Source organism: Agelaius phoeniceus, chromosome 2, assembly GCF_051311805.1.
Source record: "Agelaius phoeniceus isolate bAgePho1 chromosome 2, bAgePho1.hap1, whole genome shotgun sequence".
NCBI classification, from domain to species: Eukaryota; Metazoa; Chordata; class Aves; order Passeriformes; family Icteridae; genus Agelaius; species Agelaius phoeniceus.
The window spans coordinates 66,573,956-66,601,291 of record NC_135266.1 but is presented as its reverse complement, the minus strand read 5'-3'; the positions used below and the strand labels follow the sequence as shown (position 1 = coordinate 66,601,291).

At 37.8% G+C, this 27,336-nt stretch overlaps 1 protein-coding gene across 2 annotated transcripts in view; it reads right to left on the bottom strand.

Moving 5' to 3' along the window:
* The window catches only part of TRPC4 (transient receptor potential cation channel subfamily C member 4), a 131,877-nt gene that overhangs the window by 4,882 nt on the left and 99,659 nt on the right, over window positions 1-27,336 (bottom strand). For both annotated transcript variants that reach the window (XM_054628032.2, XM_077173752.1), the window contains 4 exons: window positions 19,895-20,034; window positions 11,672-11,985; window positions 9,795-9,990; window positions 7,977-8,171 (listed from right to left, as the gene is read on the bottom strand). In XM_054628032.2, the coding sequence (XP_054484007.1) occupies window positions 7,977-8,171; window positions 9,795-9,990; window positions 11,672-11,985; window positions 19,895-20,034 (845 nt within the window). The remainder of the gene's footprint in view (window positions 1-7,976; window positions 8,172-9,794; window positions 9,991-11,671; window positions 11,986-19,894; window positions 20,035-27,336) is intronic.

The following is a 27,336-nucleotide window of genomic DNA, read 5'->3' as shown; positions in this document are numbered from 1 at the left end:
GAAGGCTGCTGTGGGGAAGGCAAAGTTGATTTTCTACATTTTTGTCAAAACGCTTTTATTCCTGCACCAGCATGGATGTGGTGGGGCAGTCAGGTCACAGGCTGCAGAGTCCCAAGGTCAATGATCTGAGAAGGAAGTGGAACAATGAATCATGTCACTCACTTGCATAGACTGAAGCATATTTTACTGAATTGAAAGAAGCTTGACTCATGTCAAGTTAGATTTTTCTTGGAGGTACACAGTGAAAGAATGGGAGACAATGGCCATGAGTTACAGAAGGGAAATTCTGCATGGAAACCATCAATATGGTGGGATTTGTAAAGCCATGGCATAAGTAAGACACTTGCTATGACTCCTAATGTCTCATTTAAGGTAAAGCTAATCAAAACCTGCACTATAAAACTGTGTTAATGAGAAAAGCTCCCCCTTAGCTCTCTGTTAAAAACACTTAGTCATAGAGAGCTGTATGGAAGAAAGAAACAGCTTTCAACACAGTATGGTGTTGATAAGGAGGGAGGGTAAAAGGTACAGTAACTCTGAAGAGGAGCAGCAAAAAGAAGTGTGGTAGGATGAAAGAATTGCCCAGGTTTCAAGCAGGTGAATTAAATTAAACTGCCATATCTAAGGGCTGCCCAGAAGAAGACGGGGAAAAAAGGCCAGATTTATTTATTCCTTTGACTTCCTTTTGTCCTCAATTGCATAATGAGTAACATATCCCCATCCTCTACAACAGTTATTCCTAACTGGTGAAAGAAACACAGCTTTAACTTAGACTCTCATATCTGCTGCTGACAAGAAAATAACGTGTCTGACCACTGATTGTATCTCTACAAAACAGAACACTTGACACAAGCTTAAAACAGGGGGAAAGGACATCCAAAGGACTTGTTGAAATTGACCTCAGTTGCACAGTAAGGCAGGCACAGCAAGTTATTGAATCTTTTTCTTTTTTACTTGAAAGAAATGATGAACCTTCTCCCTGTACTTGGAGTCAGTTTATACTTCAGGGTTGATTTCTTGTTTGCAATTAATTTGAGAGATGCAGTGGCTTCGTGGCTGGGCTAGCAAAAACTAATAGAAAGGAGGAAAGTCATTATTTCCTAATCAGTCTGAAGAGCCACTGTGGGGTAGGCTTTGTACATGAGAATGCTTTCTTCAGTATTTTCCCAGATTGTGTTTCTCCATCTATGCCTCGTAAAAGAGAAAATGGATATTCCTTGTGTTTAAGGATGGAGGGATGGGCGAGCTTGCCCATCACCAGGGCCAGAGGGGACAGGGTAGCCGTGGGAAGGCTCATACCCTCCCAACACCCGAACTTAGCCGGTTTTTAGAAAAAAAAAATAAATAAATTCAGCTTTCTTGCAGTTGGCCACACGGTGGAGATGTTTCATTCTGCTGAGAGAACACTAAGGGAGTCCATGGCTAAGAGAGCTCAACAACAGATCTGACTCACAGGTGAAGGGAAAAACAATTTAGGGTGTAATTGAAACACACTTCAGGTAAAGTGAATAACTCCTAAATAAAAAAAAAATGCTGATTTTTTTCTTGCACAATACTTCCTGCAGCTGCTGTCTATTCTGCTTTATTTTACAGTGAAATGTGAAATAAATGCATAGGTTCAATTCTGTATCTGTAACAAGAGCTATCTAGATACCATTTATCCTTTTTTTGCAGCCAATTTGGAAACTCCCAGAAACAGAGGCTGTGTCTTTTCCCCTTAATGTAATGCCAACAAGTGCAATTTGGGATAACTATATGAAAAGATCTATGTAACAATGTGTCAGAACAGTTCTACTGCACTTAATTGTTTTCAATCCATACCACCAAGATGCTGAAAGAAAATTAATTTAATTGTATGTTTGCACACACATCTACATACCTCCTCCACAGGGAATTACACATAACCTATCAAATTTATTATCACCAAATATTTCTCTATTTCTCATTTAAATGTTTAGGTTCCATCTCCAGTTCCCAATCATATTTTGCTTCCTTTTGAAAGTAGAATGAATCTTTGCCTAAACACATCTGAAAACCAGGCTATTCACTAGAAATAAAATGTCATTAACATTCGTATTTTCCTTATTTAGTTCTATATAGTCCTTATTTAGTTCTCAGCTGGCCTGCTTTTCTCTACTCAGTTATAGTCTAATTTATGATTCAAAATTTTTTTCAAGTAACCATTGTTCTCTGTGCATGAACAAGTTGAAAATTATGACTGGCAAAAGGATGAAAGTTTAATTTTACTAAAAATAGTAACAGGCTGGGAAACATGGTTATGCATGTTGAATACAATAATGACATTGAAGGGGATGCTGCTGTCACTTTCCAAAAGGGGGCACTAATATCCTTTAGGAAACTTTAATAGTAGCTCCACTAGTAGTGGTAATTATCTGATACTCCTGTTTATGCCATTGCTAGCAATTTACACTGTTTGGAAAAAAAAAATCTCTTTAGCAGTCAAAAAATTAATAAAATTGTATTACTTATTTTGATGTGTTTTATTAAAATTATATCTTTTATAATGGAGGAATAGAAATCCAATGCTTGCACTGGCCTTAAACTTCTTAGTGATAAAGAAAATGGAAATATTGTCTGAAGCTGTGGGATATATTCCTCATCTTGACTAGAAGCATCACCTTTAAAGGATTAGAACTTATCTGTGTTGACAGAGAAGATTCTCCATGAAATGATTCTTGGCTATACCAGGAACACTCCAGATTATTGATTTCCACACCAGATGGAAGGCATTATTTCTTTGCTCAACTTTCAATAACAGACATTACAGAGAAAATACAAAATGTTTACACTGACTTAGAAATTGCATCATTTTCCACCAGGTAAAAAAAGAATAGGAGAAGGGAAAAGGAGATTTTCTGTGACAAATGATAATAAAATCGTGTAGATTGCTCGGAAAATGGCATAAAATTCTGGATAGTTAGAAAAGAGGCAACTGTTTATCTAAACATCAGATGCAAAAAAAAAAAAATACTGAAGCTATCTCTGTCAATCCTTTCAATTTTCACTTCTGAAATACTTAAAATTATAGATGAAACACTTTTTGGTGACTGATCAGATGTAAAGTGGAACATAATTTGAGGAAAGCAGTACTGTTTTTTCTGGTGGTACTAGGATTTCTTTTCCCATATATCTTTTTTTTTTCTGAAATACAGATGGCCAACAGCATCAGCCATAAGCCATAAGCCTTGTGCAGTCAGGAAAACCTCAGCCTAATTAATAGAATTATATTACTAATCTGGCTTTTGCAAAGGTAAGCTAACAAAATTAATAGACCTGATACAGATATAGATATAGATGATATAGATATATGTGAAAAGCAGCACACAAGCATGCACTTCAGAATTTTAAGTGCAGGAGATAACTGATAATAGCTGAAGAAAATGCTGCATACCTGGGATATGTCAAAATGACAGAATAAAAAAATGTGCTGAACTCTGAGTGGTAGAGGAGCTCTGTCTGATTCATAGCAGAGCTGAAATATCAGTAAATCACATGTACCTTTCTGGCCTTCCTTCAGCTGAAGCTGTGGCTAGAGAAGCTGCCATCAGCATGGCTGGGCACCGTGTTGCTTTGGAGAAAAAGCCTCTCCCTTGAAAAACCTCCCCTTGACTTCACCACCCACTGCTTCAGCTGTCCCTCCACAACAAAGGACAGAAGAACCACAGAACTGACATCCAAGGAAAAGCAAATTAATTGCCTTTTTTTCAGAGGCACCTCACAATGCCACAGACCGTATTCTTGCCCAAGATAGGTATGTTATAAACAGCAGTGTAGATGATCCTCCCAAGCAACCATGTCCTACTTATTTTTAGTGGCATTTCTCTTCTTCCTATGGGTCAGATAAATCATTCCATTACAATGTGAGCTGTAAACTATCCTGACCCTCAACCCTTTCTTTACACATTCTGCCTGCATATACTGAACTCTCAACTGTAAACATATATTAATTTTGCAGTGGATTCTTGATACATTAATTTGATCCTTGACTCAGTCCTAGTTCATGATTCCTGGCTTTTTGTTATTGAGGACTTTTTGCAGAGATCATGCATAATCCTTGCCAGCTCCTTTCTGTCTATTATCTATTTGGTATCCTCTAGCACTGACTCACTCACTCTTTGGATGCACATTATTGCTTTTTCTACTGGAAAACACCATAGTACGTCACTGCTGATTAGTGCCTCTTAATAGGAAAGTTAACATTTAGAGATTTCAGAACAGAATGTTTTGAAATCTGAGCTCTGCCTTACAGACAATGTGGCATCCATCCATCCATCCAGCAAATATAAGAAAATCATATATATAGCATTTTTTTACTCTCCCAGACCCGGTTGTAGGGAAGGCGACAGAATTTATAATGCAGGACTCAGTGAAAAGGAGTAGATCTCAAAAAAGCTTATCTTGTAGCTCAGAAGCCAAAGTTATTACAGAGCAGATACAACTGAGCTGAAGTCCTCTGAGATCCTTGAACAAAAGGCAAAGAAAACTCTTCATTAACTTTTGGTTGAAAGGGCATAGAGGTCCTAAATTTAATTTGTGTTGTAGTTTGTGGGACAATTGAAAAAGTTCTAGGAAATCAAGGTTGAGCTGTGGGTATGGGAAGTTTGTCAGAACCAGAAAGAAGTGCTTTTCCTCAGGACAAACTATGAGATCACTGTGGTGTGCCCATTTGTTAACTGATGATTTTACCTCTTGGAGGATGTCCAGTTAACAGCACCTATCTGGTGGTTTGCATCTATCCAACGTGGAAATAAGAGCACAGAGTGCATATGCATATATCATACTCCATTTTGGAACTTGGGTGAATAACTGGGTCTGGAAATTGCAAAATGTTCCAAATTCACATAAACCTAATGGGGCTTGTGTTATGCTGAGGAGTTAGCTTGAAAACTTTGTAGTTTTATGAGATGCCCATATGGTGGACTGAATCTGCCCAGTCAGCCACAGCCACTCACTTTTTCAGGGAGCTGGAAGTGTGGTTGCCATGATGGCTCTGCTGGTAAGCTCTCTGCTTCAGAGGGGTTTCACTCTAATTCAACTAAGAATAGTTCAACTAAGAATCTAAGATTCAACTAAGAATATCTATTCTGCAGGGGAAACCAATGATATGTATATGGCCCTACTGTCCCACATACTTTAGGGATTCCACTTTCAAATAATTTAAAAAAAAAAAACAAACCAGGAATCAACTAAAAATGTCCCACATCTCTCCCTCACTGACATCCTCCATCCCAAACAGTTCAGTAATTAGTGGTTCACATTCAAATCATAAGGAAGCTTGGTTCAGTTCCTTCTCTTCTCCCAAGAGAGCATCTTAGCCCCTGCAGTATCTTAAAGATCTTGAGAAGGAAATTTCTGTTGTCATAGCTTTTATGCTTGGGGTAAATAATTAGATATCCACTGAAGAATAGAAGTAAATCTGGGTCTCCTCAGCCCTAGATATTTACTTTAAATGGCACCTGCTCCTTTCTTCAAAGAGAAATTTCATCCTGGAGCTGAAAAGTCTTTCCCAACAAAAGCTTATTTGAAACTGAAATATATTAATTAAAAGGTTTGATGTTTAGAGATTTTGGGGGATTTTAACTTAAAAACAAAAAGAAAATTATTTGGAAATATGTATTTTGGAAATATTTATTTTGGAAATATATTTTTCCAAATATTTGGAAAAATTCTCAAGTAGCTTGGTGTATAGACTCCCTACCCTTTGACCCTTTGCTGTAGCAGTTTTCCCAAATCTAAGATGTGGGTTTCTTGAAGGTGGCATTTATGTACCCTAGCAGGAGGTAGGTGCAGGAAGCAGACATGATCTTTCTGAATCCTCTTCCTCATCATGCCATTCAGCATAGGGCTGGGAGCACCCTGTATCTTTATTGCTCCCCTTGTCCAGGAATGAGTTTACTCCCAAATCTGCAGTTTGAGAGGGTAACAAAAAAAAAAAAAAATTCCTTATCCCAGATGGAAGGCCTGACAAGAAATATTGTCCTGAAAGTTTAGCTGGGCTGTATAAGGTTTTTCTGTCTCTGTCTCAGTCAAACAGAAATACTGTGTTAAGCAACCCTCTGCTATACACTGGCATCATACCATTAATTTTAATATCATTCTCTCAGTTTACACTAGCTAATCATCCCTACCAAATGTTTAACAAATGCCTAGAAGCATTGCCCACTCCCCCACACACATAAGTACATCACTCTCTCTCTTGACTTTTTCTTTCTAACAACATCTCATAGTTTCTCCTTCTGTTGGTCTCTGCATTTACTTTTTTCACTTCCTATATTACACAGAGATGTTTTACACTTAAGATTATTCACCATTCATGCTAGTTAATGTTCTCTTTAAAATTTCTATATGAATCATTGTTAGTCTTTCTTAATATTTTTTTCAGTGTGTTTCTTGTCATCCATTACTGGTTTGTTTCAATATCTCCCTCATGTTTATTAGATTTTTTTTCCTGGTTGTTTCTTTCCTATATGTAGAAGTATGACATCAAAATGAAACAGTTTTGCTTCCACAATTTAGATACTGGCCAACAATATCAGTATATTCCAATATGCCTGATTTGAAGCTTTCTACAAAGAGGACGAAATCAATTTATCAGCATAGTAATTGTGAATTAGTTTTATATGTTACTTTTCCTCTTTACCATATATCTGTACATGCATGTGAACTTGTTCCTCCAAGTACTTCTAGAGATTAAACTGCATTTCAGGATATGACAGAAGAATAGATAGGAAAAACTTATTATTCACTTATCAAGAAATAGGAAAGAAATACAAAGAAAAGATTGATATAGAAATGGTCCATCAAATAATTGTATCATACCCCCTGACTTCTTTGAAATGGATGGAATTTTTTTTTATAAGAATCAATAGCACAAGGACCATACCCCTTTCTTTTCCCCCTTACCCACATTTATCTCCCATACTCCCACTTAAATCTCGGCTATCTGAGTTCCTGACAGACTTGAAACATTTATATTCATCAAATCACTATGGTATAAAGAAAATGCCATTATCCACATCTTATCCCAAACAGTATTCTTCATGCTAGAGCTGGCTAAATTCAGTCTAGTTACTGAGGTACTGACTCGCTCATGGGAAATGAAGAAAACATAACTAGAGAGAATTAGCTGTTGGTGGGTTAGGATGTTGCCTGAATATTTGCACTGACATTATGGAAAAAGTGTGTCACTGACTGAGGTATCTCAAGTAGATGAAGTTAGGAGGGAAAAGTTCAAATCTGCTTTACCAGCTGCATCTACCAGAGAAAGTAAGTAGCTGAGATATTACACAGGCATCTGCTGAATCCAGGTGCAGAACTATTCTTGGTCGCCTTGTGTGTCTTTTCCCCTCTTTTTTTTTCCCCTAGAAATGTCACTGCTAATCAGCAGTATCAGAATATGGTATGATTTCAGAATGGGATTCTGAAATATCTCTACCTTTAAATTCAAGAAAACAAGTCCAAGTAAATGCTGTCACCTTTGAAAAATTTTTTAATGGGAACAGCTTTTGGTAAAAATGCTTTTATGGCAAACTCATTTCATTCCATGTAGAGAGACAGAGACACAGAGAATATCCCATGATGAATACTTCATACATGAGTCTCTGGCTCATGGTATTCAATTATCCCTGAGCTGTGAAACTTGAGCTAGGGATTAGCAACCAACAATTCTGACTGTGACAGACAAGTATACACATTTGATCTCTTGTATTTTTTATTGCTCTTAATCTTTCTTGAACTATCTGTAGATGAAGCACAGTCGTGGTTCATAATTTATTGTACAGGGATATGATGATGCTTTCTCTTCAAATACATTGACATGAATGTAAAAAGTAAACATTCTCTGCTAGAATAATTGTCTAACATTACTTGACAGGTCAGACACTCTATAAAGCTGAGAAAAAGTCATCTATATAGCAAAGAGGAGGACTACAGGCAGAGTAAACCACACAACTTACCCCTATTGTTCCAAAACTTTCAGGCTTTCTTCTAATTTTTTTCTTGCAAAGGTGTCTCCATAACCATTTGATCAGATACCACAAAGACTTTGGGCTTGGTATGACATTAAAAGGAGTGGGCAAAGTTCCTCCTTCTTCAAAGTAACTCATCCAGAGTTTTGTTCGAGCAAACTTCCACTCAATGTCTGCATGATCCTGCACACAAGAAACACATCATCGACATAGATATTGCTGTAATTAAGGAGGCGAAATAAACCCCTAAAAAATCTGAAAAAACTAAAGCTAGAACAACCTTGAAATCCTAATGAATTGTCTTTTTAAAATACTGCCATCTTTTGACAGTACATCTTTAACACAAAGCAAAGCTGAGCTGCTTTACCTCAGTAAGGAGATGTTCGATATGTAAAGTATGTATCTACTTATAAGCACTTCTTTCCCTGTTACAAGCTGTTAAATTATTGAAAGTCTCTCACAAAACAGAAAGGTAATTACAAGCAGAGAAATACTACATTTCTGGAAGAAGCAGTTTTTTGTAATAGCAGCTCACCATTATTCTGCATAGATCAGTCTAATTATGCTGCTCTGCAGCAGCTGCAGCAAGTCAGCAAGGCTCATGCATTTTCTTAGAAATTACCAGTCCCCAAAATTCACAAATAGGTTATCCAAGAAATCATGAGGATACTAAAACTATTGAGTGAAGTATCTTTTTTTTCCTACTACTTCAGAATTCAATGTTTGGAATAGGTTGGGGGGTGGGTTTTTAATTTTTATTTGAAATTTCATTTCTTTTGGAACCTATATAGCATTGTAAAATCCTGACATTTTTGGGAAAATGAAAGCTAAAGGCCATGGAAAGATGTCTAAATCCTTGCAGCTGAACAAGAAGTTTAGATCACTAATGTTAGATTTGTATAGCCAAGAACCTCAGCTACAGATCTAGTCCTGGCCATACAGTAACAAAAGCAACAATTTACAACTTGTAGCAAGAAAGGTAAGGACTAAGTTTTGGTGAGTGGTACTATGTAGTGATCTGGTTCACTAGACTCTGACAACTAGAATTATACAAACACAGGTGGTCAGTTTTTCTTTTGTAGAAACACTTGTAATTTCCAGATTGGAAAAAAGGCATATTTATAATCTTAAGACTGTGAAGCTTTCTTTTGTTTACTTTCTGCATTATCATATTTGAATTAAACACTGATATGATGAATCAGTGTTTTTTTCTCTTAGTCTCCTTAATAGACAGTTTAGAAATAAAACTATGCCAATCTCTCTGGTAATGACAAAGACAGTTTTCATTGAAGGAGGAAACAGGACACTTGAATGAGAAGACATGACCTTTAGTTTGAATAGCTAGTGTCCTTGGAACATCGGCACCCAATTTCTGTTAACTGTATATCCATGTCAGATAAAAAAATAAAACAGCAGCCTTTCAAATGATAATAAATATAATTTAGTAAAAATGAAGCAGTGACAGAACAATCTGGGCAGTTTTTTCTAAGAAGAAGTCCTGCACAGTGCAGCTTTGGCAAGGCTGTAGCCCACCTCACTTGCCAGAAGCATCAGGACACCCTCCTCAACTCATTAGCTGGCTTCTTCACCTCTTCCCCATCTGGTGTTGTGGGGAAATTTCACTCTACCCAGTCCAGATTAGGTCTGGTTTCTTTGTCCTTCCAGAGCAATGCAAAAGAATCAGAGTAAATTGCAATATTTGTCCCAATGTCCTGTCTGTGAAGTGTTTTACTGCCAGAAATATTGAATATAGGAACAGAGAGAGGGTATATATTATAAATTATCCAAAAGTAAGAAACAACTTACAGCAATGAGTTGGTAAGAGTTATTCATCATGGCTATTAGCATGTTGAGTAGAACAACAAGAGATATTACATTATAGGTACCAAACATGGTGGCCCCAACAAATTCAGTGAATTCATGCCTTGCTTTCACATTGGTCACATAGAGATTGATGAGTCCAAATATAGACCAGAATAATGACTGCAGCGTTTCAAATAACCTGAAAAACAAAACCCAGAAGGAATAGCTGTATAACAACTACACATTTAGTTTTCAGATTGTTCAGTTCCTCCCAAAACACACAAAAGTTCTTGACTTGACTGAGATGAATGACACTTATCACAATATAGCCAACATAGAGGGAATATCTTTCTAGTGAAACAATGGCCTAGTCTTTCAAATCTGGGCCTCTAGATATACAATACAGAATCTATAAATAAGCCTGCAAACAAAAGGCTGAATTTGTTCAAACTTCAGAGAGATAAATATAGTTTCAGAGATGTCATGTTGGACACCTTCTTTTGAAGTACTTTGACTCTTTGCTTTAACTACAAGGGGTAGAATAAGGATCCAAAATAATTCAAGTATGATTGTTGAAAGAAGTATGGTATCCTCCCATTGTGCAATTCTAGCTTGTTGAGAGCCACTGAGATAAAAGGAGTTGAATAATTAGAAAGGCTTTATAATCATTAGCATATGTTTTGTCTTATGAAGAAAGGAAACACAAAAAAGAAAAGCATGCTGCCTTCATAAAAAACTTGTGTTTTTACAGCTAAAACATATGATATTCCCTTAGAGAAGTTTGTACAACATCTAGGAATCTAGTCACAATAATGAACATTAAAAAATAATCCTCTGCAGCTAGATACATTGAAAAATTTACCTTTTTTTGTTCTGTGATCAGCTACACTATAGTGTCATAAGAATGGTCCTGGTTAGATTGCTCCTTGAAAGTATGGAGCACATAAAGCATCACATTTTGACGTGACATCACCTTCTGACACTAGTACCAGTACTCCTCACTATTTCCCAGATGAATATTGCTTCCCTCAGTGCTGAGCTCTGAAAAATTTCTGTGTGCTTTTCTGTTCAGATCACATAAAGTTTAGACCTGGATAAGTGTTATTAATATACAACATAAATAGGCTGTGCCTGAGGAAAGTTACTTGATTAAGATGATATAAAGGCTGCTATTTTTACAAAGTTATTTCCTCTAAGAAGGAAGCCATTGGCAATAAATATATATTTTTAAAAAGCCTAGATACACAGAAGTTAACAGGGAACAGACATTTATAGCAGTAGTTTGATGCAGGTTGAAAGGTGAAAGACAAGAGAATTAGTATTCATTTGGCAGTGTTTGGAACTATAGATGAACTAAAAACTATAATGAAGTAAAATTGATTTTGAAGTGAAAGAAAAAGAAACAGTTTATAATAGAAATTAGAAATTTGATTGTTTGGAGTAGAGTCAGTAGAATCTGGGACTGCGTGGTTTTTTTACAGCCTATCGTATTTTCAAGGAATCTTCATGTTTTAGAACACCAGACTTATTTAATGCCCACAGGTAGACATGGAAGAAATGCAGAGTGACAGCTGCCTGGATGGGCAAGGTCTGAACTGGTGACCTTATGCAACTTCTAATCTCATTTATCCTCCTATCTCTATTTGACCTTTTATCTTTTGAGATATCTTGAATTGTACAGACTTCACTGTGGTATGAGGTGAACATTATTAGAGTGATGAAATGTTGGGTTTTTTTGTTATTATTAGGGTAACATTAGATGTGTTTGTCAGAACACCACAATAATACCAAGAGAAAACAGAGGTTCTTTTCTGTAGACAGCTTTTAAGTCATTAAAATATTTGGGGAGAGGGGGAGGACAGAAATAAATAGCTACTTACGTTGAAAATGCATTATTCTGCTTTTCACATCGTATTCCTTTGCAGTTGCCAGGTTCATTTGTCTCATAGTAGAAGTACAGCTGGTTCAATCCATTTGCAAAAGCAAGCAGCACAAGGCAGTATATGAAGAGAAACTTCAAAATGTCCAGCAACATTCTTCCTAGAGATATCTGCAGAGGTCCCAGGTGAGAATTTGCAGTGAATAATGAGATCAAGCGCAGGGAGCTGAAGATGTTTGCGATTGCAAACAGGGCCTCAGCCACCAGGGTTGGATGCCACATGTCCCAGCTCTCCCGTGGAACTAACCCACTGTACTGAAAACAAGCAGGAGGGAAGAAATTACTCCTCTATTTTGATGCATAAACAACATGTCAGTTTCTTTATAAGCTGCTCAATTAATTTGCAGATTTCACAATAAATTTTCACAGTAGCAAAAATTTTCACAGTTTAAAAATTCTGACACTGCAAAAGGAACAGTTTTGAGCACCTTGCTTTTTAGAATTATAGAAATTTCCAGCTGTACAAGCAGGTAAATTATTTCTTTGAAGGAAAGTGCAGGGCTGACAGTGATGGATAGAAACACACAAAAGATCTGGCAAGTAGGAAGAAAACATTCAATCACCAAGTAAGTATATCAATTAATCACTAATACTGGACCAATGATGAAAAAGATGTTTATTAATGAACCATGGCAAACTGCTTATGTGTCTCATTATCAAAGAGTCTGACCCCTGAAACTGTGACTTCTGTTCATGCTCTACCAAAAAAAAAAAATTATTGAAGAGGAAAGATATTTGAACTGAGGATTAACTACTATAGCAGACTCATTATTATTTATTTGGACTCATTAGTCTGTTTTATAGAACATATCAGATGAGAGAATCTATGCTAGGAAGCCCTCTAAAAAGGGGATAATGTAATATAAAGCAGATTTCAAAGGGGGACTATGGTGTTATCTGTATTTACCTATTCTAGACCATGCACATGCACCTTCAGAGCTGCTGGGCATGCCCTGAGCAGTAAGGAAAGGGACTCCATGTGTCCATCTGGGGCCAGATGACACAACAAAAACAGGCATCACAGCATTTCACCACACTCACCCTACAAAGAAAGTGATCACTGTCAGAGGGGTTCAGAAACACCTGAGTAACAAATGTTAAGTCTGTAGGACCTGATCAGATGCATCCCAGAATCCTAAAGAAACTGGCTGACGTTGTTTCCAAGTCACTCTCCATCATATTTGAAAAGTTTTGTCAGTCAGGTGAAGTTCCCAGACTGCAAAGAGGAAAACATTGCACCCATTTTTAAAAAGGGGAGAAATTAAAACTTTGGGAACAGCCAACCTTTCAGCCTCCCCTCTGTGCCTGGGAAGGGAATGGAGCAGATCCTCCTAGAAGCTGTGCTAAGGCACATGGAGGGCAGGGACACAATTTAAAGCACCAGCAGAATTTCACCAAGGGGAAGTCCTTCCTGACCAACCAAGTGGTGCTCTAGGATGGAGTGACTACATCAGTGGACAAGGGAAGGGTTGCAGATGTCATCTGTCTGGACTTATGTAAGGCTTTTGACATGGTCCCTTGTGACAACCTTCTCTCTAAGTTGGTGAGAGATGGATTTGATAGGTGGGCTGTTCAGTGGATAAAGAACTGGCTGGATGAGTGCATCCATAGAGAGATGATCAACATCCTGATGTCCAAATGGATGTCAGTGACAAGTAGCATCCCTCAGGGAACTGTACCGAGACTGGGACTGTTTAGCATCTTCATTAATGACATAGACCAAGAGATTGAGTGCACACTCAGCGTGTCTGCAGATGAGACCAAGCTGAGTGGTGTGGTTGACATGCCTGGAGGACAGGATGTCATCCAGAGGGACCAGGACCAGCTCAAGAAATGGCCCCATGGGAACACCATGGAGTTTAACAAGACCAAGTGCAAGGCACTGCAACTTGGTCAGGGCAGCTCCCAGTATCAAGACAGTCTGGGGAGTGAAAGGATTTGGAGGAGATGGAGTTGAGGTGCTGGTAGATGAGTGCTGACAGTCCAGAAATCCAACCATACCCTGGGCTATACAAGAAGTGGGGCCAGAAGGCCAAGGGAGGGTTTCTATCCCTCTACTCCACTCTGGTGAGACTGCACTTGGAGTGCTGTATCCAGCTCCAGCATCCCCGTACAGGAAAGACATGGACTGTTGGAGCTGGTCCAGAGGCATACAGTGAAAATGGTCATAAAGCTGGAGCACCTCTCTTCTGAGGAAAGGCTGAGAGAGTTGTGGCTGTTCAGTATGGAGAAAAGGTGACTTTGGGGAGACCTTGTGACCTTCCAGTACCTAAAAGGGTAGAGATAGACTAAAAGGGTAGAGATAGTACCTAAAAGATAGAGATAGACTTTTTAATAGGGCCTGTAGCAATAGCAATGAGCTAATGGTTTTAAACTGAAAAAGGGTAGATTTGGATTAGATGTAAGAAAGAAATTTTTTATGGTGAGGGTGGTGAAACACTGGAACAGGTTGCCCAGAGAAGTGGTAGATAACCCATTCCTGGAAACATTTAAGGTCAGGCTGGATGAAGCTCTGAGCAGCCTGACCTAGTTGAAGATGCCTGTGCTCATTGCAGAGGCACAGGACTACATGACCTTTAAAGGTCCTTTCCAACCCATTCCATCCTATGATTCTGTGATTCTACAATCCAAACTGTGAAAGGGAACTGGGCATTGTTTTGGACACTAACAGTTGGCACAGGCCACACCAGGGTTTCTCTAACCAACTGGTATTGCATGTGAAACTGTCCCAGTGCCTGACAGCAATCCCTGGCACAATGCCATTTACTCATATACAAGCAGCCATAGCAGCTTTGTTTTTGGATTTGGGGATGAGAACTAAAAAACTGAAAAATAGCCCATTAAAGAATTAAGAATTACTCAGCCTTATATTTTGTTCACCTGTGATATTTTTTCTCTACAGTGCAATGAATTAAATCTAGACCTAAATTTCTATGCTGGAATCATAGATCAGTACTCTCTTCATTGGACTATCCTCTCCCTAATGATTATGCTCATTTACCCCATCCACTATGGCTCTTTAATCCAGTTCTGATTGATTCAAGTTCAGTGATAAAAAACAGGCAGTAGAAAATAGAATTTAGTTACTGGGGACAACACCTAAGAGATAAAACAAGAATAAAAAGCAGAATAAATTATTTTCAGTGTTTTTGAGAAGAGAGAGATGAAAACTCCTCAGCATGATTCCTATAATGGCTTTCTTTGAATAATATTTTACTGCACATTACTGCAAATTCTCATGGCACGTTAAAGCTCTCACAGCTGAAAACTGCCACCTTTTAAATAACTAGGAATAATTGTCTGTACAAGCAAAGGTTGGTACTGGACAGTGCAGTAGATACTCAGATTAGGGAAAAGTACACAAGCTGTCTTGGGGCAATAAAGTAAAATACAGTCATGGAGAAATATGAAGAACATTCAGGAAACTGGGAAGAGATGGAGTTTTTGACAGAGAATCAAAAGCATCAAACTGCAGACATATTTTAGGTGAGGGCAAATAGTGGCAGATTCCAGGGAAATTACAGATGTGGGGGAGTTGGGAGAAATTGAAGAAAATACCCTTCAGAGAAACACATGGGACTACAGGACACTGAACAAGTATAGCACATGATATACCAAGACAAGAAGAATCAAGTTTAACAAGTCATGTGTGGAGAGCCTTATCTGCACTCTGCCACCTACTCTTACAGTCAGCAAAGTGAAATGAGAATTTCTAGAGTGGTGGGACAGCAAATATCCCACATAGGTGAGTTGCTCTTGAAGTTTCTCATTTTCTCCTCATTGATTGTAGGGGAAGGGGATAGACTGTCTTACAGCTGCAGTCTGGCAAGATGTGTCCAATGCCAGATTTTCTAGATGAAATGATGTTAAGCAGAAAGGTGAGGAAAAAGGGACCTTGTCTATGATGTCCTGGATAAAGACACAAAACTGATTTGTTTGAACATTCAGAAAAGATAAAATGACCTTTAATTTGTAAAATGGAAATCAAAGGCACAACTGTGACATTTCAGCATAACTGACTTCTTTTTTTTGGGCTCAAGTGCTTCCTGCATGTTTGGATAGAATTCAAGAGGTGTCACTGTCGTAAGCAGAGAGTCATGGCTTTTATTTCAGTGTTGAAGAAACATAACTTAAAAGACTGTAAATACTTGGTGGAAAAAAAAGTGAGAAAGGTGAAGGCCTGAGAGATAGGTTTGGAAATTGTCTGGAAATACTAACTGCAAGAAGACAGCAAACAATATAAAGACAATAATGAGTATAAGAGGTCTCTAACAACAAACCCCTATTGAATACACTAACCAGAGCAGAGGATGCTGAAAAGGAATCTAGAAATTATAATCAAACCCCTACAGAACAAAGCAGCTTTCATGTGAAAAGGAAAATACAGAAGAGTAGCAAAAAGACTAGGTATACTAAATCCAGGAACAGTGAAAAAGAAAAAAAATGTATCTTAGAGTCAAACCATGTAGAATTGAAGCATTTTTTCTCTCACTCATGTTTGTTGAAGTTCTTCTGTTCTACACAGGATAAATAAATTAATATTGTTCTAAGGAGTGGAAAATGGTAAAAGAAAACATTGCAACACTGAGTTTGCTGTAAATCATGATGTTGATACTCTGCAGTCCTCTATTTGGTGACCCTGATGAATTTCTGTCCCCCCTGGAAATGCAAACACAACCTTTTGACATACAACAAAGCCAACCATCACTTAATTTGATTAAATAACACCCATTATTGGCTCTGTGGTTGAAGCAAATTTACATGGCACATCAATGGAAAATTAAGAAGAGCAGAAAACAAATTGAGCAGCATATAAACAGTAGAGTTTCAAGGTAAATATATCATGCTTTTGCAGTGTCAGCCAGGGAATACAAGGTAATAATCCCTGATCCTTAGTCAAAGGAACTAAAATGCAAATTCAATATCTGAACCATTTGTGAGAAAAAAAAGCTGAATGATCACTGTTTTGCCATTAAAACAAAAGACATGAACTTTTGATCTCTTGGAAGCACCACAGCAGATTAAACAGACATGTAGATCAGACTACTTGAATGTTTAATGGGCTGTTGGACCTCAGTCTAAGATGACCCTCTTGTTTCTGGTTACAAAGAGACAAGTTAAATAATATCCATTTCAGGAAAAGTACTTTAAATAATTTCCTGAAAAGTCATATGTAAATGTGAACTCTTCCTATTTTAAAATGTATGTGGCAATCTTTGCATTCATTATGTGAAATTTCAAAGCATCAGTAGGAAGGGGGCCTAGCAGAGAGCTTTAGAATGGTAATTACACCAAGGAATAAGGTCCATAATTTCTCAGCGGTGGAGAGGTGTTTATCTGCCTGTGTAAATGGACATTTAGTCTGTGAATCTGATAAAATACCAATCAAAACAATTTTACAATGCAAAAATGTAAGAATATATTAGCTTCTGCAGAACTGGTGGTAGGAGAGAGATATAATCTTATTTACTCCTGAAAAAAGTAGACCCAACACAGTGATCATTAAGCCAGCAAATGTTGAGACAAATAATGTACTTAAGCTACTTTTCAGAGTTCTTGCCCTGAATAGGAATTTCTTTCCCTACAAGATCTTCACATCAGTGGCTTCTCATCAGCAATATGAGATTGTATGTGATTTTTAGCAGAATTGGAAACAAGCACCACTAGGTCCAATGCTCACGTTTAACAAGTATTTAAGAGAAAGCAAGCAGATTCTGCACTCATGTTGGCACTGCACTTAATTTTACATATCAAAACAAAATACATTATATTCAAAAAACGTAAAAGGAACCATTTTTTCTTAGCGCACCTAAAAACCCTCCATAAAAACAAATGTGTTGCTTAAAATCTGTCATCTTGTACTTAAAAAAAAAAAAAACAATGTACTATAGATTATGATATTTTTATGGAGGAGAGAGCATTTTCAATGGATACACTGGATAATTTAGGAAGACCTAACATATGGATACAGAGACAATAAACCATAGGCCATTGAAAATTATAAGATGTCCTTATTTTATTTGAAAACTGGCAATGAAACCAGTTACTTTGAGTTATCTTAGCAGTTCTCTCATCCTGAAATTATATGCTTTGGTGAATTTTACATTGCCCCATCAGCTACTCTAGATAATATCCATCTACTTAACTACTGCATCAGTAAGAGCCTTAAATGGGCAATAAACACTATATTTTACTCTAGGAATATTTATCACACAGGAGAGTAGCATGGAGACACTCATAATTTTATTCAAGATAGTCAGTTAAAATGTTTTCTTGGGTGGCTGGAACTGATCCATAGAAGATAGAATAAATCTAAGAACTGACCTTACATATTTGGTTCAATAAAGACAGAAGAGTTGTAACTTAGAAAAACCTGACTCACAATGCTTAGGAAAAGAAAATTAAAGCTTCACATTAAAATATACTGGTTACATTTGGCATCCTCTCAATCTCATCTGGCATAGTGGCAAGGAACTCTGTTGTAAGCATTTGAAGGAATGTGGCAGGGTATTAAATCACACTTACATTCCTCTGTTCATTACTTCATCATGTGTTTCAGTTGACTAGCACAGCTTTTGTAAGCACTGTATTCACTATGATTAAATTGTACACACTAATTTGGAGAGTAATGGATGCACATTATCCCAGATACTGTCACCTTGGAATCTGATTACTAATTACTGATAAGCAGAAGCCATTTTGGAGATGAAAGGACTATAATGTCTTCTAATCAATATTATTCTGAAGTGAATAATTAGCCATCTCCAATGCTTTGGAAACATTTATTTTAAATGAACTGTGTGCTTTGTTTCAAGGGACAGTGAAATGACTATTTATTTTCTAGTCATTTTATTATAAAGCATCTTTGTGTGTAAAAAGATATTTCATTAGCTTTTAAATGACAGTTCACCACTCTTTGGAGCACCTTCCTCTTTCAGGCTCCAAATTTCTTCGAGTGAGAAGACTTCCAAAGGTTTGCAGCCAGAGATCCAGCATGTCAGAAACCTTTTGTCAAAGAAGGCTGATGTGTCAACACATGACCCGGGGTGGGGTCTTTGTTCCTCACTGCTCCTGACTGGCTGGCACACGGACCTTTGTGACCAGACACAAGATGATAAAAATTAGAGTTCCTAAGCTCCTCTATGCCTGTGGCAGGGCTGCAGCAAGAACAGCTGCTGTTTGAGGAGAGGAAGTCATCACTGGCTACTTGATGGCTCTCCCCTTGTCCCAGTCAAAAGCATCTTGGCTGAGGAGGGACTCTCCTTCCATGCACACAGAGTAGTACTATTGCAGCTATAAATTATTGCTGGCGGCAGGGAACTTGAAAAAGCTGAAGTACAATGCTGATCCCAGTGGCCAGTAAAAATGGGCTTATCTCTACTTGGATGTGGTAAGAACTCTATGACTATTGCTAAAAAATCCTTATATTTCCTTTCATATGTGGTTTACTTGCACTATAGATCATTTTTAGCTCAAAATATCTCATTTTATGAGGAATTTCTGTCATATTATTTATTCATGTGGAATACATACAAAATGTTCACAATAACATGTTCTATGCCTTTGGAAAGAAGGGCTGTTCTGCTGAAAGATACTTAAAACAGTGGAAATATAAGACTTTTCAAAACAAGTCCATGAAAAGAACATAAAAATGAACACACCCAGCCTCAAATGACCATTTTATCCCTTTCAGTTTTACTTTTTCATGTTGCACTTATAATAAATTTTCAAAAGAAATTAAAATCTTGCTCTTTAGTTCTCCCCACCAATTTTGACTACATATTTTGGCAGTAGACCTGTCTGAAAGTTGTGTAAAATTGTCTTAGGGGCAATAATTTCTCACTTAAAAAGTCAAAGATTAACATAAAATGCAAGCATTATAAAATATTACAGGTAATTTTCATTTCTCAAGAATTTAACAGTATGACAGTTCAGGACAAAATAAGAAAACATTGCACAGGCCAAGGAGAAAGAAGCATAAAACCCAATATTTTGTTTGCTCTTATACTTGTCTAGTTTCCTGTCAGTGCTGCAGAAGATTCACAGAGCACATCATACATCTCTTGAATTGCTAAGCCTCAGGACCTCCAAACACAGATGAAAGATTGAAGAAGCCTGATTTAATTTATCTTTAAAATGTTGCTGATTTTTATTTACAGTTTACCTTTGAAAATGCAACGATTTTCAAGGAGATTGTTGCCAAGTACAAGGAGTTCATTACAAAATCCATGAGGTTCCACCAATCATGAATGTAGTCCTGTAGTCCACCATCCCACATCTGTTTAATTTCACCCCAGATAAAACCTGCAAATAAAACATTATTCATTAGGCATGAATATTAAGTTTAAAAAGGCTGTGACTATTCTAGACACTTAACTCATGATAGATTGATTTTCCTTACATCTAGTGTAAAGGGAAGGTGGAGAAATGCTCTAATTTACACATCCAGATAGGTAAAATTTCATCTTTTTGCTATTTCCAGAATCAATTTGTCACACAAAACCCCCACAAAAAAAAAAAAAAATCTGCTTCTACAAGGACAATTTCTTTGGTTTTCTTCAATCTCTTTCTCATTGTATCCTAAAAAGTATAAAAAGGGTCTTAAAATAAGTTACCAGTGTCAACTCAGTCCTTGGCAACTGATGCAATGTATTTCAGACTGGAAAATTTATGACTGCAGGTCAATCCAACAGAATTTATTTTATTTGGAACCCACATAATAAGGAAGAGAATTTCTATTGTTATTCTCAATGCTGAGCTAAAGTCTCCCTTTTCCATATGAAAGAGCAGTGTCTCCAGAAGAAAGTCTTTTGTTGACACCTTCCTTTGGGACATGAAGCAATTGAAACTGTTGTCAGGTGTGCAGAGCACACGTTGTGCTAGGCACAGTGAAACAGAAATATTCAATCGAAGTGGAAAATCTTGCAAGTTGTCTAACATGAACTTGGTTTAACAGCTTCAGAGACAACTGTGTGGAGACTCTTTTTAATGCTATAAATATTAAAACCACTCTGAAGAAGATATTCCACATTTCTGTATAATATGTTAGTAAGACAATACAGTACATTTAGATGCACATTTCATGTTATTATCTAAAGAGATTTTTGATAACAATAACATTGCAACTTTTAATTTTTCACAGTAATTATTTTCTTGCACGAATTTCTTACTTTGTCCTCATTAGAGGGGCAGAAATAATGCCAATCTCTCACATATTGGTGTTGAGATACAGTAAATTCAACATGTCTTTTTTTACCTGCTCTTTTAGAAAATGATAAATAGATTTTGAGCAGGGGCCTATAGAGTTCTGCATTTCCTTACTATAAGCTTAATTCTCCTTAAACCTGAACATTTTGTTGCAGTCAGTCTTCTGGCTGACTGGATAGAAAACTTGTGATTTTTCTCAAGCATGATCTGTATGAAGTAACCTCTGGCCTACTCTTGTATGTGCCAGGTAAGTTTTTGAATTATTAAAAATTAATTTTCCAGTGTATTGGCTTAGTTTCCCTGTCTCCTGATAGCTTTCAAAAGGAAAAGTCTCCTTCCTCACTAACTTCACCTCAAACCTCAGACACATGGTCCCATCTGGTTTATGTGTGTCATCACCAATAATCACAAGCCTCAGGAGTATCTGAATCACCTGATTGATCCAGCAATTTTTATTTTCACAGGATTAATTTTCAGCCATGCCACCACCACCATTTCAGCATTCTGCAGACCTGGGGTAACACACTCTGAGGAAGGACCTCGCTGGGAACATGTAGATAGGAAAGGGGAATAGGCCCATTTTATTGCCTTCAACAGTCTAGACAGGCTGACTGCAACTCTATCTGTAGTGTATCAGATAAAACTAACCCAGAAAGTACAGCACTGTTCCAAAGTGAACACTTATTTTAAAGATGCAATCAATTGTGCTGTGCAACAGTGAGAGAGCAGCTGAAGATGATTGCACGGCAAGGGTCAATATCCTCTAAGAGCACACCCTGCTGCACTGCTGTCAGCTGCCCAAGTGCCATCACAAAGGCAACACACTTGCACAAGGCTACCAGGGCAGGCTCCTACATGCCTGCCCATTTCAGCCAGTGAAATGACTTAATCACTTACTTTTCAAGACCTGGTCACTCATGACATGCAGTATGGACATGGTGACAGCAGATCTGCCTCCCCCTTCCCTCCACAGTCCTCTCCAACCTTCATCACACAGTCCATGAACTTGAAAATGTCCCTGCTTGCTCTTTCACTGCCTTTTGGGCATAACTTTTTAAGACCTAACCATCAGGTCATAAAAGCAGCTGCTTTGTGTGCTGCTATATCCCCTCAAAATTACAGACACTGCTCTGAATCACTGCTGCTCCATGTGCATTATAGCACATAAAAATCACCACTTCAGGAGAAGACCTGACTCCAGGCTCCAAGCCAAAGTCTGTGTAACACAGATATGGCCCCTAAGTCTCAGTGTCACAGAACAGTGCCTTGCTCTTTTTCATTTAAGGAATTTTTACTTAAAAATTTCAGGATCTTGACATTGGCAAGACTGCCATGGCTCATTAAGCAATTAACATTCTGCATTGACAGAAGATCCCCAAATAAAAAGGCTTTGCAGAAATCAATACACACATTCATAGAATGAAATAAACTTTTTTATGACTTATCAGAGTTAAGGATTGGCTTTAAAATACACTTTGAAAAGACAGCAGTAATAGGTCGGGATGCAAAATAAGATGAATGCTTTAACAAGAGGCTTTAGGTTAATTGAAGTCTTCTGCCAAGATATTCTGTGGTTCACAAGCAGCCAAGATGTGAACTGACACAGACTGCAGCAGGGCTGTTCTCTGTAAGCCTGTTGCTCAGTATTGTATGCTTTGATGGCACTGCCTAAAATATCATGGGATTGTGTACAGATTGGAAAAGAAATGCTGAATAATGCTGCTGCACTTGATCTGTTTTGTGAGTGAAAAGCCAGACTGTTTTTCCAAGCACTTCCTGGGCTTTAGAAAATGAAATGTAATTTTAAAGTTGACATTAACAGAGAAATACTGACCATTATAAAATAGTGAAGAGAGTATATGGCTGTTGTAAATTTGATCATTTTGAATTAGAAACATAATTAATCCAAGCTCCCAGCAATTTGGAAGTCATTTGGCAGCTGAAAGTTCTGAGTATACTTTGACATTGTAAAGGTGGTGGTTCTAATTATTTTTTTGGTTCAAGACAACTTTTATGTTCATTTTGATGCATGTTCTTTTTAAAAAAATAGTAATGGAAAACTGTAAATCTCATATTTTTTCTGGCTGTAAGAGAGACGTGATAGCTTGCTTTTCTTACCAGCCAAAGCATCTAAGTACAAACTCAATATATAAATACAGTTACTGAGATCCTATGTGACTCCAGAGAACTTGAAGCTATGCTGATGGACAATATATAAATACAGGTACTGAGATCCTATGTGACTCCAGAGAACTTGAAGCTATGCTGATGGACAGATGGATTTTACATTTGTGAAAGACACACAGCCCACATATGCACAGGAGAGCTGCCCACACATGTATTTTTGAAAGCAAATCTTGGTACCAAGTCCTAAGGTTGATTGCTCAAATTCACAATTGCAGGGCAACCTCACCATGACAGCTATGATCAGAGTCTTTGCAGCTACCAGGTCTCCATGGCTAAGGATTCTTAGCAGGGCTCATCTGCAGCAATGAATGCTGGAAGAACTGGACTCTCTAGAGTTCTGTAAATCCTCCCAAGTGTGCATCAAGGGCTATCCTAGAAAAGTGTTCTCTGAAATCCCAGAGCCTTTACACAAGGCTGAAGATATCTCTAAGGCCTGGTGAGCTTACATGATGAAAGTGTTCTGAACAACAAACCTCAGGGATTCCCAGCTGTGCTGTTTAGGTTTCATTTACCACATCCAGAGGCCTTAAAATATCTTGTAGATCAGAACTGTATCTTTTAACAAGAAGGAGGTGTCTGGGGGGAAGAATTCAGACTACTCTTACCTCCACAGGCTCTGACACAACATGCCAATTTTCTTCTGTTACATTCATTGGGAGAATCAGGAAGATACTTGGAAAATTTATAGGGATTTTTTGTTTGGTGTATGTTTTTTTAGAAAAATACATCCAGAGATCAGAGCAGAATTATTTCTGTGACCTTGTACACTTTTCTACTTGGAAGATTAATGGATAGCTGGATAGTACCTGATTTTATTATGGAAGGAGGCTTTAGGGCATTTCCAAACATGACCTGACATGACAGAGGAGAAGATATGCAGTGACAAGACTGGCTAGTAGAGGCACTGCTACAGGTAAGAAACAGATAGAGAGTCCAGGCACTGTCTGATTATTAATGTTCCAAAGCAGCAACATTACTGCAAACTGGCAGAACTCATGTCAGAGCTACACTTTCAGCAGCAAGGAAGCTGACATCTCGACAAAGCAAAGGGGACACTGCCAGCCTGCACACAGGTATTGGGGAAAAACTGCTAAGAGAAACCAGCCAAAGACAGGGAGCAGATCTAATAGCAAGAGCCTTTTAGGCAGTCAGGTTGGGGACAAGTTCCTTGCCCAAAGCCCTCTTTTAGATCCCTGGGAGGAAACAAGAATCTCCAAGGCAATAATCCTGTCATCTGCAGGTGGGTCAGTCTTCCCACTGGCTGAAAAGGAAGCCATGGAGGATCAGGCTTAATTAAAACAGATGTCTAACTTCCAGATGACTGCATTTAGCTGAAATAATTCCACTCAGAGCAGATTTCACTATTTTAGCTGGATATTCTTTGCTGTAGTGTGTCTCTTTGCTCCAACCGTGTCTTTCTCATCTCTTCACATCAGCCAGATTTAACACCTGCCTCTTAGATCCTCACCTATCCATACCATGCTGTTATCATTTATTGCCACTTGCAAGGAAATTATAAACATTATGCATCTCTTCCACCTCATTAATCAAGGATTTTAATTAAAAAGTTGAGGGTAAGACTTTCAAATACTTGCTGCATTGTTTATACCCACATATTGGAGCAGCAAAAGAGAAATAACAGCATGGGTATTTTGAAACTGCCTGAGATTACAAGGAAAAATTTTATAAATGCTTACGGTTTTAATGGGATGAAATAGATTAAGTTCAGGGCAGGAATCCTGCAGACCACAAAGGGCCCTGGGAATGACAGACACCATGGAGAGGTTTTGTAAACCATTGTGAATTGTTATACATGCAAACTGATCAATTGCAACCATTTGAATGAAGTCCAGTTTGCCTGAAGCAAGAAAGGAACTAAAATTGATCGGATAAAATGAATTTGGAGAAATGAAATTAATTTGTGAGTTAAACATTTTTTTGCAGCAAAATTTTCTGAACATTAATGAGAAAAGTTGTTTCTTCTGAAATAAACCCCACATATCATGTTCTATTCAAAGCAGCAAAATGAAAATACATCTTAGAAAAACAAAAAGCACTGAAATAAAAATGTTCTTAGAAAAATAACATCTCTCATTAAAGTTCTTCTAGAACTTTTAAAAAATCTTTAAGAATTTAGTAATAGATATCACATACTGCATATGATAAATGTGCAGATACATCAATAAACATACACTGATAAGATTTGCTTTTATTTTTGACTTTTATCTGTAGATTTTGATTTTGAAGCTGTATTTCCAGTCTTGAAATCTTTGCATATTAGATTCTGAAATGTCTTTTCAAAAGAGTGGACTTGCTTTTCTTTTCATAAATTAAGACTTGCAACTTTGAGCAGGGCAGCAGCTCAAAGCTGTTACAAAAATTCTTTTCCTTTGGACAAAGCCTTGGGTTAAACAAAGTATGTTTTAGTGCTGGCAGACAACTTCTGCTTAGAAAACACTTTGCTTCTATCCTGTTTGATCCTTTATAGCTACCTAGAGCTGTAATTTTACTCTTAAGGAACACATCTCAGTCTCATGCAGAAGAAACAAACAACAAAGAAATAACTTCCCTCTGAAATCCATTCAGAGGTGTTTTGGGTTCTAAGGAAAAAGCTTAGACACAGCCTGTCTAAATTCCTATGTTGTACTGAAACTTGAGCAACTGCAAGAAAATTTTCCAGCAACTGTGGAAATTCACAAAGATTTATGCCATCTCTAAAACACTGCCTTTTGTGGTTTATAATTATAATTGTGGTTAAACTCTCACTGTGAACAATAACATCAAAATTTTTCAGAGAGGTATAAAAAGCAGTATTCTGAACTATGTTTGGGCTCAAAAAGTTTTGTGTATCCCTTACTAACTTTGGCCTTACCTTTCCCCCAAAAGGTTGGTTGCTCTGTGCTATTTCTGTTCCTTACCATTAAGTGATGGGAAGCAAGAGGTTCCTCAGGGTCAATCTTTGCATGCCAAGATCAACAACTGCCTTTTACCATGTTTCTTGGAGAACATATTTTTGCTGGGCTGTGAAACCATTTAACTGACAAAATCAACTTTGCTCTATGTGATGTAGAGTTTTTCACAGATACAAGAAGTGAGACAATCTGCTAATGATCTAAAGCTCAGTGAAGCAAAGGAAAGTCCTTCCAGGGAATTCAGTGAGCATTGATGAGGATTGATATAGCTCTTCTGTTTACACCTGGGCTGATGAACTAATCTCTGCTGAAGGTATATGAAGGTAACAAGAGGCACTCTGGCATAATTCCACTCTCTGGGGCATATTTAATTAACAGAGCACAACTATTTCAAGAGAACATGGGCAAAATCAAACACACACCTCTGGCTTTCCCATGGGTAAATACCTGTTTGTGAGGGGAACAACTGTGCAGTGGGTCCTGTGTCAGATCAGATAAAAAAGTGGGAATGACATGGCCAGAGGCACCATTAAAAGTACTTCCCAAGGAAAAAGTTAGAGCATGGTACTAATACTGCCAAGGTTGTAAGCTTGATCATTGTATGGGCCATTCACTTAGGAGATGGTCCTTGTGGGTCCCTTCCAACTCAGAATGTTCTGTGATTCTGTAATGCTGTTGTAATCCGCTATTGAATTTGCTGGTTCCACAGAGCTGGAGCCAGACTGTTCTAGAGGTGCACATTAGGAGGACGAGTGATGGCTGCATGTTGGGGCATGGGATATTGCTGATAGGATCAGGAAAAAAGTCTACCAGTAGTTAGACACAGGCACTGTGAGAGAGAGACTGTGAAATATTCATCCTTGGGGAAATTAAAGATCTGACTGTACAGGAACCTGAACAATGTGACCTGTCTTTGCAGTTAGCCTGTGTTTAGCAGTAGTTTGGATTTAATGGCCTTTGGTGGTCATTATGTGCATTATCCTTCCTTAAAAAGAAGTTGTGTTCCTGCTTTGTCTGGGGTTGTTTTTCTCCTCTGTGCTATATATGTCACTACTGGTTATGTACTGTTACATCTTGCCAGCCATATTACTCTCTATATCTGCTCCCTGAAACATGTCAGTTCCTACCAAATGTTTAATTTTTTACACAACACTTTCTTGACCTAATTTAGAAGATGATGCACAGTGTACTTGCCCCCTCTATGATCAGTTATTGTGAAGTGTCTTGCTGTGCCATCAGTTTGGATGTACATTGTGCCAAGGACTGACAAGACTGTACATTCCCATACATCCCACCAGCA